This window comes from Pyricularia grisea, chromosome I (genome assembly GCF_004355905.1).
Source record: "Pyricularia grisea strain NI907 chromosome I, whole genome shotgun sequence".
NCBI lineage: Eukaryota > Fungi > Ascomycota > Sordariomycetes > Magnaporthales > Pyriculariaceae > Pyricularia > Pyricularia grisea.
Window position 1 is genome coordinate 857,594 of NC_044973.1, and position 15,627 is coordinate 873,220.

Here is a 15,627-nt window from a genome sequence, read left to right on the forward strand (position 1 = left end):
GTCCTCTCCCTTCTACTCCCTACAAAGACCCCATAATCGATTTCACGATGTGAATTTCTGCTCCCAGGCATGGAGTCATCTTCCACAAACTCTCCATTATTTTGCGATTTAATCCACTCGAGTATGGGGTGCAAATGTGTACGAACTTACAGTCCATTTCTTCCCATATTCTCACACTTGCGATGCGACGAGAGAAAATAGCTAGCTATTGGCTTTCACCGAAAGGAGCCAATCTCACTACGAATCGCCAGAGATTAGCATGACTAAGAAGGGGCGCAAGGGCGACCAAAAAGCAGCTGAAAGCTATGATCGGGACGAAGGCGTCATGACTACAATGGAATAGTTGAATGAAGAGGACGAGGTGCGCTCTGAGCCGTCACCGCTGAGGGACATGGTATTGTGGACTTCGATATCTGTTTGTTTCGTCTCTTGGCCTCCGTATAATAAATATAAACCCCCAGCATCGTCTACCTTGCGGTTGTGCCCAGCTCAGGGTTAGTGATCACTTTTGTCGAGACTTGGGAAAACTAGCGAAGCAACGTAGAGGAGGGTTTTATGTCAAGCCTTTGCCATGGCTTGCCTCGAATATCGACTGCAAGCATTGTTATCACGTTGCATCAGATATCACAGATCTGTATGGGTACATGTTTACCTGTCTTGAGTTGTAGAAGTTAAAGGAGTTTCTTTATTAGTGGTGACATCCAATCCGGTACAAAAAGAAAACCAAAACCAAACTCAAATTGTTACATGTCTAAGTAGAGCCAAAGGTTCCCTTCGCAACTTTTATACAAAAAGGGAGGTGATCTCTCAAAACAAAATATTAAGTGATGCTTCATGCCCACAACCTTCCAAGGTGTTCCCTGGTGTGCGATACACGCTCAGTTGAGTTCATTGGCGAAGTAATCATGTAGAAAAGAGAGACTCGAGTCGTATCGGTTCTCAGGCAACACCGGCGGTGTGGCAGCCAATGAAGTGATGGGAGACACGGGTGTGGCAGGAGTGACGGTGCCACTGGCGACAGAGGTAGTACTGCGAGTAGAATTGCTGCTAGTGGAGGTTGTATCGCAGTCTTGATCGGAGACGAAGCCGGAGGGCTTGTCAGAGTAGCAGGCGTGAAGGAACTCGACATCGAGATCTCGAACCCGTGGTCGGTCGGTATATCTGCAGCCGCAGGGCTGTTGGCAGTATCGGACGCAGGAAAAGATGGCGTGGATGTGTGAGCGCAGGAAGATGCGGTTTCTCCTGTCCTCGTCTACTTCTTGGCGGAGGCGGATGTTGTTGAGCACCTCTTGCTTGCGCTGCTCGTGGTTGCGGGCGAGCTCTTTGGCGCCTTCGCAGAGCAGCTGGCGCCTGATTTGGAGGTCTTGATCTTCTCGCCTGTATGAGGAGTGGTCGGGAATGGTTAATTGTGGGTTCTTTTTGATGGTATTGTTACAGGGACTTTCAACCTACTCTTCGATCATGTGCAAGATCGTGCATCCAATGACCAAGGCAATGGCAATGGCACCAATTACTGATTGCGTGAAGCTAATTTGCTGAATTGAGTATGCCATTTCGACTGTAGACAATCTCGAATGTGTGTAGACAGCGCTTGATGATGTCGGGAGGAGCTGTCGGGGTTTTTTTATGGTGTTTCGTAACTTTTGTCGTGGCTTTGGATTATCTGTAGCTTGGCCAGCAGAGTAGAAGGAGATATTCATGATGTGATGAGTTTACGGAAAGGAGAAAGTGTCAAGTCCCCTTGGGAAATGAGAACTGACTGCTCTAAAAACCCGGCAGAGCATTCGTTTATTTTGATGACAGCAATTCTGTTTGTACATTCTAGCTGCAGGACGCGATAGTTCCATCTCCATGGTGATGGGATCATATATCATATGGATATCGTCACGGATTTAAAGCTCATCCCTGCATATGCTGAGAAAGGGGATCTAGTGCAAGTCACCCACTATCAGAAATAACTGCACCAGTGCAATGCACATATGAATCTTAATGTCAGTTAATTGGGCAACAGACTCTACTCTTCTCCCTGTGCTCGTAAACGTGACCAGATACAACGCAGATCTCGGTTAAGGTTAGGTCATGTGCGGCATGCTGTAAATACCCCTTCCCTTGCAACTGAACTTGGAGCTTGAAATGTACTTCACGCCACTACATGGCGCCCCAGCAACAAATTTCATCTCTGGGAAATATCAAACTCAGTCGCCCCTTCACTGTCACGAGGGGGGTTTTTTTTTCTTTTTGCTAGAAGAGGCAGTCACCCATACCTTTCCATCGTGAAAAAGTCCAACTTTCAATCCATTGACATTCCTTACTTGGTGGAAGCACCCAATGAAAACTGTTCTTGGTTGTAGTACACTTGACCATAAGTCACACGACAAATCTTAAGATTGATTTTTTTTCTTTTTTCTTTTTTTACAGCAAGCCCAACACCATGGTTCTAGATCCAATCAGTGGTATCTTCAACGACGCCTTTGCCGTGGCGGGCAATATAATTTTTAAATCGATCGTCGCATGCGCCGTTGCGGCCAAGTTCATTCTGATCGTCGCCATCTTGATCTGGTGCGTTTGCTGCCGTCATTGTCGTCATCCGGGCCATCGGGGCGACGTGTGTGGGTACGTCAAATCGCCAGTATCTCGCTTCCTTTTCCATTCCCAAAACCAGCAGGGCTCACCTGGTTTTTTCTTTTGGCTTTTCTAACGACTGTACAGAGTTCGGTCACCTACAAAGGGATCCAACCCGCAAGGTCAACCTCTACGAAATCCTGTCGGAACTCAGAATGCTCATAGTTAGTGCTTGTCTGCCTCTACTGGCCGGCATCCTGATCGCTCTCGCACCCGTTATGGTTTACTACATGATCAAGTTGTCATGGGACAAAGAGCGCAGCCTCAGCGACAACCTGGAAATGATGTGGCGCCCACCGGCGAGTGCGGATTCCAAGCCCAACAGCAACGAGGACGCACCTCCCACACCGTCGCAGCCAGAAAACGTCGACCAGCCGCCCATCGATCCTAGTCCCAAAGAAATAGAAAAGGAATACGTCTAGGCAGCTCCTGACACCTTGATACCCCCAGGACTGTCAGGTCTGCAGCGTAAGAGCTGTTCAATTTCCCCTGAATACGGAAAAAAAAAAAAGAAAACGAGATCGTCAACACCAGGGGGCTGGAGGGTTGGCGAGCGACAATTCTGCTTTTTGGCAACCTGTCGGATGGTCTATGCATCTGCAATTCGACAAGCACACAAGGCGCTGATATCTGGCATCAAGGCAACAAACCGGATGCTAAGCTGGTCAACTGCCTATCCAGTCATGCCCTCTTTATGACCAAGCAATCAAAAAGACAGCTTTCAAGACAAAAGTGGAAAGACATAACCACCAGGGGAAGAATTTGTGTTATGTATTGGTCGACACTTTGGGGATGACTGGTTGGTTCCTCGTTGAAAGGTTGAGGTTGTTTATTTTGTAGCTCAGCATTGGTTCCCAAGAGTCGCTCGAAGTTCGCAAACCTGTGTATTTGTCCTATCCTCCATCGTAAGAACGATCAGGAGAGCCTGAACGCTGGGGGAGTGGAAATCGCTGGCATGACGAGAATCGACTGCGGAAAGAGGTGGCCTAGAGAGGATAACTAGATACCAAGCTAGACAGAGTTGCGATAATATGCTTGAATAATTTATTGGGAACTAGTGACAATCCTCACCAGCTTCGAAACCGACTTGTACTTTTTGCCTCCGTCGTCCAGTCCTCATTGAAGCAACGATTACTACACTCTTGGGATTTCTTTTTTCACCCCAATGATGTTAACAAGGTAGCAACTTTCACGAATGCTAAGCGAAGGCATCGAGCATAGCTCAGTGTACAGAGTAAATGCCCTTCGAAGGGCCTGTGTTATTTCCCATCAGACGCTCTAAATTTTTTCTTTCCAAATGACCTCAACCAGATATGCCACACCTCAACACCGGATAGTTTTAATTCCATGAAAGAAATGCCATTAGCCCCGTGGGAAACAAAAAAAGAACAAAGAAATAGAAAACACCAAACAGTAGAGAAGACGGTGAAAAACAAAATGCCGAAGGGATGAGGAACAGGGTCACAAGAATATAATTACAGGGGAGAAAATAAATAAATAAATAAATGACAAACAAAACCCAATTTTGGTATTCCTTATTCTCCTGCCGTCTAAGTATGTATCCAGACCCTGTTATGTCCCTGAAAAATCCTATGATGATACAGTTAGAACAACAGAATCAACGCTTTCTCGTATCCTTGCCCTTCTTCTTGCTCTTCTTCTTGTCCTTGGGAAGATCCAAAGGCGTGCCCTCCAGCTGCTTGGCCATCCAAGCAAGCATGTAGTCGTCCACGGTATTGATCTTATCGCCCCAAGCGTTGTGTTCGACCTCGACTGGCTCCGTGGGCTCAGTTTGCCCTTCGGCCGCAGCTTGATCGGCAGTCATATCTCCAAAAAGGGCGTCTGCGGGAGTCCCCTGCCTAGTGCTCGACGTTGTCGTGTTCTGTGGCTTTTCACTGAAGTCGGCATCGTCCTGTTGGATCTCTTTCTCGGCGGCATGCGCGGCCGTAACATCTTCCTTGTCTTCTGCCTGCTCCAACGCCCTACCCGCCGTTCGCGTGTCCGTGCTTTCCACTCCTCCGAGAACACGGTCCATGGCTGCGTTAGCCGCTGCATCGCCCTCGCCAAGTAAAGAGTTCGCTCCAGCTCCGCTCTCCGAGTCAGGTAGGACGTCTCGGACCGAGATCTTGTTGAAGTAATCGGTGGTGAACTCGCCCTCCTGGATGACAACGTCATCGAGCATCTGCTTCTGCGACGCCTTTCGTAAGATGTTGGCCTCGATTGTATGCTCGCTGACGAGACGATAAATGTGCACGTCTCGCGTCTGGCCGATACGATGGCATCGATCCTGACATTGCTTGTCCATGGCTGGATTCCAGTCTTGATCATAGAAGATGACGGTGTCGGCGCCTGTGAGATTGATGCCGAGGCCTCCTGATCTGGTGGATAAAATGAAGCACAATATTCTCGGGTCGTGATTGAAGCGATCGGTCAAAATTTGGCGTTGTTCCACTTTGGTGGCTCCATCTAAGCGCAGGTACTTGTGGCCATGGATATTGAGGAACTGCTCAAGGATATCCAGAACTTTAGTCATCTGTGTAAAGATGAGCGCGCGGTGCCCGCCGGCCTGAAGTTTCCTGAGAAGGCGGTCCAGAGCTTGGAGCTTGCCACAATCGTACTGGAGAAGACGCTTGTCGGGGAACTGGATGGAGAGTCGCATGCGGGCCTCGTGCCATGGATCATGTGGACGCTCTCTTGGGATGAAGGGTAACCTCTTGACCGGGGCCGACAGCTTGAGGTCGGCTTCTTCAAACGCATTGACTCCTTTTTCGCCAAGCATAAACGGTGTGAGATCTCTGGTGACCACCGCCGGAGTGACGCATGCAAACTTGGTGATAAGCATCTCCATTGACTCCGCTCGGCGGTCCAATGTTTGCACAGCATTGTGTAGGAGGTGAGAGTCACTCTCAAACCACTCAATGATCTTTTTCGGAATCTTGGGCTTCGGTTTGAAAGGTCGTTCCTGGACACCGATGGTGAGCAATTCCACAAGGCGGGTCCCGTAGATGGGTTGTTGCTGACGACGCAATGCATTCAAATATATACAGTGCTGCAACTCCTCGAAGCGTCCCCAGCGAGATGCACTCTCCAGATAAATTATGTTGGACTCCACCGTACTAGGGTCCAGTGGCAAGAAAGCGTTATGCGCTCTGACCTTCTGGGCTTCCCTGAGCTCGTTCAGCGCGCGGTGGGCACTATACTGTGCGATGCTTGAAGCAAAGGTGTCGGAGAACCTCTCGTGCGCCGTGGGTACCAGATTCATGAACTCTAAGCTGACCGAGTCAAACGGTCTTTGGGCGAACAACTTTCCTCGAATGAGCTTTTCCGTCGCTGCGAAATGGGAGGGAACTGAGCTTTGCATCCGGAACGAGGTCATGATGGGTCGATCGACGAAAAGATCAGGATGGTTGCAGACCTTTCGGAGCTGCATCAGACAGTTGATGATGGACAGGTAATTGCCACCAGAAAGCGTTTCCCTGGTGTCAGACCTGCTGAGGAAGCCATCGTACAGTTCACGCTGACGCTTGGAGAGCCGGCAAAGTTCGACGTGCTCGTACTTGGCTGGCATTTGCTTCTCAACGTCGGCCTTGAGGCGACGGAGGAGGTAAGGCCGAAGCACCTTGTGCAGCTTGGAAATAATTGCTCGAGCCTCATCATCCATCTGTTCTCTGCCACTCTCCAAGATCTGAGATTCTGGCTTGCTGAACCAGTCGTGGAACTCTTTCAAATCCGCGAATCCCCCCACGCCATTCTCGGAGGGCATGAGAAAGAAAAGCAAAGACCACAACTCGGTCAAGTTGTTTTGAAGTGGAGTACCGGTGATCAGGAGTCGTGCTTGTGTGTTGAAGCCCAACAGTGTCTGCCAGCGTTGGGACTTGAAGTTTTTGATGTTGTGAGCCTCATCAAGAATCATGTAGTGCCAGCGCCGGCGCCTGAAGACCTGCTGGTCTTGCAAAACCATTTGGTAAGATGTAATACAGACGTTCCACACATCATCGTTACTCCAACCTTGTCTCTTCCTCTTTCGCTCTTCCTGATTACCGTAGTATGTCAGGATTTTGAACCCAGGGCACCACTTCTTGAACTCCATCTCCCAGTTAAGCATTACACTGGTTGGGACGACCACGAGATGAGGTCCCCAGACCTCATGATGACAAGCAAGGTGTGCCAGTAGCGAAATGGTCTGGATTGTTTTGCCCAAACCCATTTCGTCGGCCAGAATGCCATTCGTGTTGTTGGCATAGAGACCAGCGAGCCAATCCAATCCGAAGTGCTGATATTCACGCAGCGTTCCTCGCAGAAGGAATGGTATTTCTGTCTTGGCTGCACCAGGCAGAGGCGAGGCAGAGCGACTGATCTCCTGGTTACCGGACGCCTCAACCGACGTGGCGGTGTCAATCTCGGATGGCTTGGTGTCCGAAGTGTGGGGAGTTCGGCTTGATTCACGACTGGGCAGATTCGTAGGTAAATCAGTCTCTGGGGTTACAGCTTTGGTAACTACTGCTTCGGCCTTTGTAGGTTGCCCATCAGCAGTGGGGGGCAATGGCATTTCATCGTTTTGTTTGGTGGTCACGCCGTCGATGTCCATCTCGGTGGCATGCGAATTTTCATGTGCTACAGGTTCGGGTATCGGTAGCTGTTGGACTGGATCTGCCGTGGTTTGTTCTGTGGCCGAGGGTTGATGGTTGGGGAGAGATGAAGCCGCCGATGAGAGACGTTCCGGCGCAAACAGGTCGACCATGGACACATCTTGGTCGGCGACTGTCGCGATGGGGGGATCAACGGAATCATATGCAATCGATGCTTCTGGCGAGAAGTCATCAGGATCGTCTTGATAAGCTGTGAGAGGAGAGACGTCTGGAGGCACAAGATTGTCTTTGGCTCCTCCATTCTGCAAGTTGGAAACGGCAGAGTGGGTGAGAGGATGTGAACCAGGAGACAATGTATCAATGTTGGTATTGTCTGTCGGATCCGCCGCAGTTTGTGCAGTCTCTGTGATCTCTGGCCCATCTGACGGTAGTACGCTCTGGGCTGAATGTTGCTGTGGAGGGTCCTTCAAGCTGGTGGTGTCATTGTTATTTTGCTCCAAGGTGTCCAGGTCACCCGTAGCAGCATTAGTTTTACTATCAAGAATGGCTGTTGTCGTTGAAGGTGTAGACCCGTTGACCTTGAGTGGCGACTTGGCCTCTGATGGCGGAATTTCATTGGTCATCTCGACGTCTGCATCAACACTGAGTCCATTATCCTGCTCAGCTTCTGTTGTAAGCTGCTTCAGCTCGGACTTGCCAAAGAAGAGACCAAGAAGCCCACCAGGCGCATCATCTTCGTCCTCTTCATCGTCGCCCTCAGATTCCTCAGCGTCATCTTCATCATCACTATCCATGTCCGACGAGCCCATGTCGTCATCCATGTCGACAGACTCGTCGCTCGTCTCATCCGCGTTGGCGGTATCGTCGGCCTTGGACTCCACATCCGGAGTGACAGGGGTATCTCCATTGTTATTTGGTGTACCTAATCCCGATATGTGGGCGTATTTTTCTCGCAACTGCTCCTGGGTAAGACCCTCATCGGAAGCTGTCGATTTTGCGTCCTCTTCGTCTTCCGAAGATGACATGTTGCTTTCGTCGGCGGCATCGCCCTCGGTACCCTCAATCACTTCCTGATCGATCTCGGAACCTGAAATCATGTCATCATCGTCAAGGACATCAGAGTCGTCCTGTTCCTCTTCCGACGTCCGATCGATGCCGCTGTCGTCGTCGGTAATTCCATCTTCGTCAGGGTGTAGTTGTCTAGCTTGGAGTTTTTGTTCCGATATTTGGACAGCTTCTTGAAGTGCAGCTTTGACGCGACGCTGTTCTTCGGCCTGCCATTCCTCGATTCGTCTCCGGTTAATCTCGGCCTTGACATTCTCCCAGGTTCCAAACATCGCTCGGACGACGAAACTATACTTTGCCCTCCACATGTCATATTGCTCTCGCTCTAGCTCTTCGGCAGTTTTGGGTTGTCTCCTCAGCCACTCGTCGCGACAAGCCTCGGCGAGCTTCCTAGCTGTCGACCGATGTCTTTGTTGCTCCTGCAGCATCAGCCTCCTGAAGTTGGATACGGCCTTGACTAGGTGGTCCATATGAGCCCATTGGCGCGGAGGTTCATCAGCCACTTCCGGTGCATAAACGGAGCACTTTCCAACCGACAAGAGACCTCCGGGTTCCGTCTCTTGCTCTATCCTGTTCAAGAGTCTCGCTTCTTCAAGTGCCATCTCGTCGGTCATCGGGGGCGTGTCGTCGGTCGCATACTGTCCACCTTCTTCGACGGGGATGTTTCTAGCGTGATCGAAATACTCTTCGAAAGATGGACCAAGCTTGGGGCGGGTCTTTGCTTGCGCTGGATGCACAAACGGTATCGTTGTCTGCTTCGTTACTCGTAGCTTTATCCGGGGCGCCGCGCGCGCGGTATCATCGGCGACATTTTCAACGCTTTCCTTTCCTATTGACCGCCGACTCCTAGCCGAGGCGCGAGAGGGAAGTTTATGTGGAGGGGATGGCGATCGTCGGCGACTGCGTTGAGAGGTTCTGGTTTCGTGTGCGCCCGAGGTACGACTGGTCGTTTTGGAGACGGGCGGTTTCGAGGGAGGAGTTGGCTTTGCTGCGGCGCTGGTGCGGCGGTTCGTGGTTGCAGAAGCCTGCGGTTTTTGTTTACTCGAGGCATTTCCGTTCGTTGATGCATGCTTGTTTTTCGCGGGAGTGCTTGTTTGAGTGCCGTTAACACCGCGCTTTGGGGTGTTTTGGTCTGCGCGCTGGAGCTGTGCAGGAGCGAGGTTGATTCGCCCTGACCTCCGCTTGCCTTCATCGGTGAAGGATGTTGGACCCTCGGCCTCGAACTTTTTCCATGGCGGCGATTCTAACTTGACGTCGCGTGTCTTGCTTGGTGGTGGCGGAGGCGTATGGTCCCGTACCCTCCGACGTTTGGTGGGGCGCTCCTCCAACGCGCCATCTTCTTCAGGCAAGGCACCTCCGGCCTGACTGCATTCATTATTTTGTACTTCGTCGGTGCATTGTGATGTATTTTTCGTCGCTTCGGTGGCCGTCTCAGGACGTCCGGACAAGATGGAGAGCTCTATCTCTTCTTCGTCCGAGGGAGGTTCTGATAACGGATCCGAGAGCGAACTATCACTAGGAGATGACGGGACAGCTTCTAAAATCGGCACAGATACGGGATCAATGTCTTCGACGGGTTTGGCAAGAAATGGAGATGGTAGCAGTTCATCGATGTGGCCGTTGTTGTGGTTGTTCTTCACCGGTTCACGATCAACTGCATCCGACTGTTGGCGAGGTGGGACGGGAGACGCGGTCTCCGTCATAGTTTTTTCGGGTCGACGGCGGGGAGAAGGACCGAAAACTCGATGCAACTCCCATTTGAGAGGCCGAAGCTGATATCTATCGAAAGCTAAAGACTCAAGTAACCGACTCGCAAAGTTTGGGCATTGCCAGAGCTCTGGGGGGCTGGCTGCAGCGCGATTTTGTACAACAAAATGCCGTTGCCTGCAAAACTTGTGATTGTCGAAAAAATTCCACGCGAGTCGGCATGCGCCTACCGATAAAGCGATCCGACCAGAGTAACCTAAGGTACCAGTGGAGGCGCGATCGAAGCACCGCACTCCACCCCACCTAAGGCACCAAGGCATCAATTCTGCTTATGTCATTTTTGGTTAACCGCATCTCCAATCGATCAACTGTCGACGAGCTGCGCATCAAAGCTCCAATCAATTGAAGCTGCAAATAGCCAACAGGTCGACAGCATCGCCTTCTTGCGCCAACACGTCAAGGTAACTGTTCTGTTGCAACTGTTCTAGCTCAATTGACCACCACAGATACCTGACCAGTGTTTTACCAGATGCTGTCGCGACAGATTGTACGGGCGGTGCCCAGAACTGCTACCCGACTACCACTCATTTCACGCCGAACCTACCTCCCCCCGTCGATCAACAGCCGCGATGTTCTTGACCAGAAGTACCCGGATCCCCCTAGGCTTACAGAGGAGGAAGATCCCGGAATGGTCAGTGATGACTCGGAAGCGATGGGCCACACGGCGTGAGGCCTGGACGTAGTGGAAGCCATACTAATTGTGTCTGTCACATCCCAGAACGGTGGATACGTCAACCCTCTCCCTGTCAAACGTCAATTCCGTGACCCTCATGGAGATTGGTGGGACAAGCAGGAGAGGAGGAACTTTGGCGAGCCTGTCCACGAGGATTTCGATCTCCACGGCATGTTCACGCCGCACGAGTACACATGGACGACTCCTGGCAAGGGTGCCGTCATGTTCGGCACATTTGTTGTTGCCTTTCTGGGTGTATTGGTTGGCGTCAAGATGGCATACCCTGATATCCAGTCGTATCCCCGCGAGTTCGAGGGTGGCCTTGAACGCGAGCTCGGAGGTCCCGGCGCGATGAGGGTAAGTTGCAACTTTCTCATGTTGCCATTGCTTTTTTGGCCAGAGAATTGATACTAACATTTGCTTCCGACGCACAGGCAAGAATGGCCGGAGACCCAGAGCCATTTGTCAAGGAATAAAAGGCGCGGAATGCCCTCTTGTACATACACTTTGTCTAGAAGAAGTCGTGGATTGGGAGAAATCGGCCGCCGCCAACTAAATCCGGTGTTTCGTATGTCTTTGAACCTCAGGAGTTCCACGACATGCCGCAGGTGTAGGGGAGCTTGATTTCCCTCTCTTAGGGCTCAATCCCGTAAGTACCACCTTGTGTTGAACTGAACTATTTTCACGTGGATCACGGCCGGAAACCAACGCGTTCCGAGATCGTGAACTTAAACGGTGCCGTACCCTCAAAACTGCTTTCGCCGGAGGTACCCACCGGGGTCGTTAAGTTTGCCTGGATTCGGAACAATCTCATAACAAGCAGGTATTCAATAGGACCTGGCCAGTTTGGCTGGTCCTGACTAAAAATGTCTGAAGGTAGTTGGCTTGCTTTGGTTCAATTGCTGCATGCTTTGGACTTTTTTTTTTCTTTCTTTGCCCCCAAGGAAGGAGGTGAGTTATCGCAAGACCAGCAATCGGTACCTGTCTAGTAAGGTCAAAAGGTTTCCAAGAACGGCAGCATCTGTGCATAAAGCTCAGCTTGTCTACTCCTATCGAGTTGAAATGTTATCCATTGCAACCCCAATTAATACACGAAAGCGGCCAAATAGAAGGTAGGAGGTGTTTGTTAACGGATCCGGTAGGTGAATGTACGCTGAAACTTTTTCTGTCGTTTGCGTGATTTCGTTGCCTTTCATTTGCCTACCTACCTAGGAGGTAGATAAGTAAGTACTTACCTAGGTACCTAGGTAGGTAGATTAGGTACCCAATGATAACCCACTGCTCGGGAAGTTGTGATGAGGTAGGCAAATTTTGGTGGTAGGATGGCAAGCAGCCTGGGAAGGTACCTTCCTAGTAGCCAAGGTGCTCAAACGTGATGGCAGCTACAACCCAGATGGCATACCACACCCAGAGAGCGGACCGCTGTGTGTCCTTTTACCATGCCCGGAGACCCTGTAATTTACTAGACACAACTCTTGTCCCGTGTGTTTATACATCGTGGTTCCGCCCTTTACACTGGCCACTCTCTTTGGAAGATTATAGGTCAGCAAAATCCCTACTTTTCGACCTCAGGCGTTGCCCGAAAAATGCGGTACGAAGACTGGGACATACTCATCTTTCCCTCGGATCGAACCAGCACGCCCGGCTCCAATCAGACCGTGAAAGTACCCTTGAAGGAGTTCAAGGTTGCCTGCCATGTCGTTGCTGATTTCGAGATCCCTCATGGACATGGATCGCCTGGCCTTCCAGTCATGACTTGCTTTGTTCCAAGCCTGTCTACTGGGACAGCCTTTCACGTTTCTATCCACAGCTGGCGCACACCTGAGATCAGTCAATATACCAAGAACTTCAGCAAGCATACAGAACTGGTACAGTTCGAGGCTCGGATCTACATCGACGGCCGCCTAGTCTCGTAAGGCCATGCGCTCTGTGCCGCCCTGTACCATTGCCATTTCTTGTGCGGGATGCTGACCCCGGACTATAATAGGTCGACAGCCTTTGCTCGCAACGGGGACTGGCCCTGCCTGATTACCAATACTTTCGGTAAATTTTGCTGAGATCCCACACTTAGACATTTTTTTCTTCTTCGGAACAAATATCTGACTTGTGGCCATCTTCAGAATTCACCAAGTCAGGCGAGCTAGAGCCGTTCCGATTTCCGCATTTCCGTCGAGAGCTTCTATACCATGATCACTGGCACCCAAGCGACGATATTGGCCGGATCAAGATCGTCATCAGCGAAGGATTTCCACGAGATTCCTTGACCAACCCCATCGAGAGGGTAAAAAACGTAGTTGCTTTCTCTTTTCAGCATGCCCCTCTTGGTAAGATGCCCTACCCGGATAAGTCGCGGTGCAATGTCATGACTTACAAGAAGCCTCCAATTTAGATATTCTGGAAGCCAATAGGATTGCTTGGCCAAATCCCTCAATGTGGAAGGGAATACCCAATGCGGAAAACCGACAAGTCCCCACGTATCGATCTGGAGACGGTGCCGAGTCCCATGGACATTCACCCCGCCGCCAGTCGATGGCTACGACCAATATAGGAGGAACAATGTTCTCTACGCCGATCCACCAACTCTCAACGCCGTCTGGCCCACCTGGATTTATCAACAACCCAACATTGAACCAATCCATTCCGTTGTTCTCACAGCTAACCACCCCTGTAGTCGGTGGAACCCCGATGTCTGTCTCGTATAGTGATGCAGCCATCAAGTGGTATGCTGGCCCTAACAAGAGTGCTTACAACGTGAGAGCTGCAAGGAAATCGAGCACAGATACTAGCATGCCCGATTTTGGGAGTGTGCCGGATTACTCTTCTTCTGGGAGCGGTTATAACACGGTTATGCTTGACCCCATCAACGTCCCTACTGCAATCATGACCGAGGAAGATTTTGCTCCTACTCATATGAGAGCACCTACAAATACACCGATTGTTGGTCCGATGGATTGCAGCTACCGTAAGTCCTTGACCTCGTTTTGGCATCAACTCAAGTAACTAACTCCCTTAAGCTCCTGGTTTTTCGTTCAACCTGCCGAACTCGGCAATTCCCGGCGATCTCGCTGCGTCCCTGACGCATTCGTTGCTTAACCAACCTCACCCGTTGCCCGTTCAACCGCACATGGTGCCTCTGCCAGCCTCCGAAGTCAAGTCACGAAAGGAGACGCGCAAATTCAGTAATTTTGCTGCACAGTGCTCACCAGCTATCCATTCGCCTTGCGTCGATATTCTGGATAAGCGAAACTTCTCATCATCTGCATTTACGGTTGCAGAAGTCACTGCTGCTGTGGCTTCCAATATCAACACACCCTCCCAGCAAAGCTTTCAGATGCTGCCACCACACGCAGTGCCAAGAGGCCCACCGGAAGCGAGCAGTGACATGCCGTTCTATTCATCCTCGACTAGCTCTAGGGTCTGTTCATCTGGCGATCTTCTGGCTTCGTTCTCTAATGCCTCGGAGGGAAGTGCTGCGCCTTTGTTGACGGCGACGGCATCTGGTGCAAACAATACCGTGACACCCCTGGGAGAAGCTGCTCCCGATAGATGCAACAAGCGTCTACGCAACTTTACACCTGCAAGCATCAAGGCTATCGATGAGGAGGATGAGCCTAGACGCATCAGCCCTAGATTAAGGGCTACTACCTTCGCGGGGCAGGATCGCTGCGAAAGCATCTGAACTTGGTGTAAGTCACCGATGCCGACTCTGAGAATAATTTTTTACAATGTTTCTCTCGCATTGAATAGCGGTTCAACTCTTGTCTTAGTGCTGGCCTGGTTTGGGCTCGAGTCACCAGTGAGTGTATGTTTTGAGTTAGGCCATTGATCAGATCCAATCACTCAATATGCTTAGTTTTTAGGCGGTGGTTACGGGAAAGGACGAGTTCAATCCATTGTTTATGTCGATGTTAGTACTGGCTGTCTAATTCTCTACTATGATTGTTAGTATGTTAGTATCAATCGTTTGGAGGACAGTCTTTGTCATGCCCAAGGTTATTTGTGACATGATGATACAAGTTCTCGCCCTTTCCCCGTGCTTCACCCATCTCTGCTCTTCAGTCATATCCAAATTCAATCGCCAGCAATGCTCAGCCATTTTTGTTTTAGTGGTCAGCATCCTGAAGTTCTCGGCCTTGTTCGGCAGGGCAGAAATACCAGCGGTTTCTCGAGTTTCGCCGATAATTAAAAAAAAAAAAAAAAAAAAATAGGTTCTCGGACACGGGCAGGCAGGGTCCGTTTTCGGGCGGGGGAGAGGCAGGTTTGGCATCGGCAGGGCTATCTTCAGCGCACATTGGCCAGAGGTCGGTGGGACACAAACGCGTGCCAATCCTCTGCCCAGCCATGTGCTGGAACGACTCGCCTTACTCGCACTAACCAACGATACGTTGACACTCGAAGAGTATCCTTGGGGAGACGGGGAGATGCTCTTGGTAGGCTATAGCGTGCAAGCGGCCGTGCAATGTATGCCTTCCTACCTTACTCTGTAGGCCAGAATTTGAAGCCTGGCAGAGATTGGAGAGAGTCTAGGTGCGACAAAAGTAGCCACCTGACGGTCACATGGTGATTGCCTTCCTTTTCCCCTGAGAAGATATTGTCAATTAAATGGCATTCGATTTGCGTTGGGCCGAGAGGGAAACTGCAGATCAAATTTGGGTCGGACTATTCCTCAAAACCGATATTGGTACCTCAACTCTATTTCCCGATCACAAACGCCCCAAGGTGATGGCTTCGGACAACTTGGGAATCATCATATACCTAGCCGATTCATCCATTTTGTCAACCTCCAGTCATACGAACACCCCAATCGAAAAAAAAAGAAAGAAAAAAAAAAGAAAGAAAAAAAAAAGAAAGAAAAAAAAAAAAAACCGCCGCTCCCAGGCATCTATGTATCCCAAAGTCGAAGTCGCTTGG

General features: G+C 50.5%; 5 protein-coding genes across 5 annotated transcripts; 3 read left to right on the top strand and 2 right to left on the bottom strand.

The window, feature by feature from the left end:
- Nucleotides 1-878: 878 nt before the first annotated feature.
- PgNI_05336 (uncharacterized protein) lies at nt 879-1,553 on the bottom strand (the record flags this gene model as incomplete). Its single annotated transcript, XM_031125369.1, has 2 exons — nt 879-1,377; nt 1,453-1,553. The coding sequence occupies 2 exons, from the start codon at nt 1,551-1,553 to the stop codon at nt 879-881; spliced, it is 600 nt and encodes a 199-aa protein (XP_030983110.1).
- An 878-nt stretch (nt 1,554-2,431) lies between these two features.
- On the top strand, nt 2,432-3,044 carry PgNI_05337 (uncharacterized protein; the record flags this gene model as incomplete). The annotated part of the gene is made up of 2 exons (XM_031125370.1): nt 2,432-2,559; nt 2,729-3,044. The coding sequence occupies 2 exons, from the start codon at nt 2,432-2,434 to the stop codon at nt 3,042-3,044; spliced, it is 444 nt and encodes a 147-aa protein (XP_030982495.1).
- Nucleotides 3,045-4,240: 1,196 nt separating this feature from the next.
- PgNI_05338 (uncharacterized protein) lies at nt 4,241-9,979 on the bottom strand (the record flags this gene model as incomplete). Its single annotated transcript, XM_031125371.1, has 1 exon — nt 4,241-9,979. The coding sequence occupies one exon, from the start codon at nt 9,977-9,979 to the stop codon at nt 4,241-4,243; it is 5,739 nt and encodes a 1,912-aa protein (XP_030982504.1).
- Nucleotides 9,980-10,379: 400 nt separating this feature from the next.
- PgNI_05339 (uncharacterized protein) lies at nt 10,380-11,688 on the top strand. The gene is made up of 4 exons (XM_031125372.1): nt 10,380-10,444; nt 10,513-10,674; nt 10,762-11,073; nt 11,151-11,688. Exons 2-4 carry the CDS (start codon nt 10,513-10,515, stop codon nt 11,190-11,192), a joined length of 516 nt encoding a protein of 171 aa, XP_030982505.1. The 5' UTR covers nt 10,380-10,444; the 3' UTR covers nt 11,193-11,688.
- A 614-nt stretch (nt 11,689-12,302) lies between these two features.
- Nucleotides 12,303-14,395, top strand: PgNI_05340 (uncharacterized protein; the record flags this gene model as incomplete). Its single annotated transcript, XM_031125373.1, has 5 exons — nt 12,303-12,628; nt 12,704-12,759; nt 12,837-13,040; nt 13,388-13,678; nt 13,731-14,395. 5 exons carry the CDS (start codon nt 12,303-12,305, stop codon nt 14,393-14,395), a joined length of 1,542 nt encoding a protein of 513 aa, XP_030981911.1.
- Nucleotides 14,396-15,627: the final 1,232 nt, after the last annotated feature.

Excerpts from the sequence above, each read along its gene's own strand:
- PgNI_05339 (XM_031125372.1), top strand. The coding sequence starts at position 10,513 with ATGCTGTCGCGACAGATTGTACGGGCGGTGCCCAGAACTGCTACCCGA. Across the intron at positions 10,675-10,761 it reads AGGAGGAAGATCCCGGAATG|AACGGTGGATACGTCAACCC; the intron begins GTCAGTGATGAC and ends GTCACATCCCAG. Across the intron at positions 11,074-11,150 it reads GAGGTCCCGGCGCGATGAGG|GCAAGAATGGCCGGAGACCC; the intron begins GTAAGTTGCAAC and ends TCCGACGCACAG.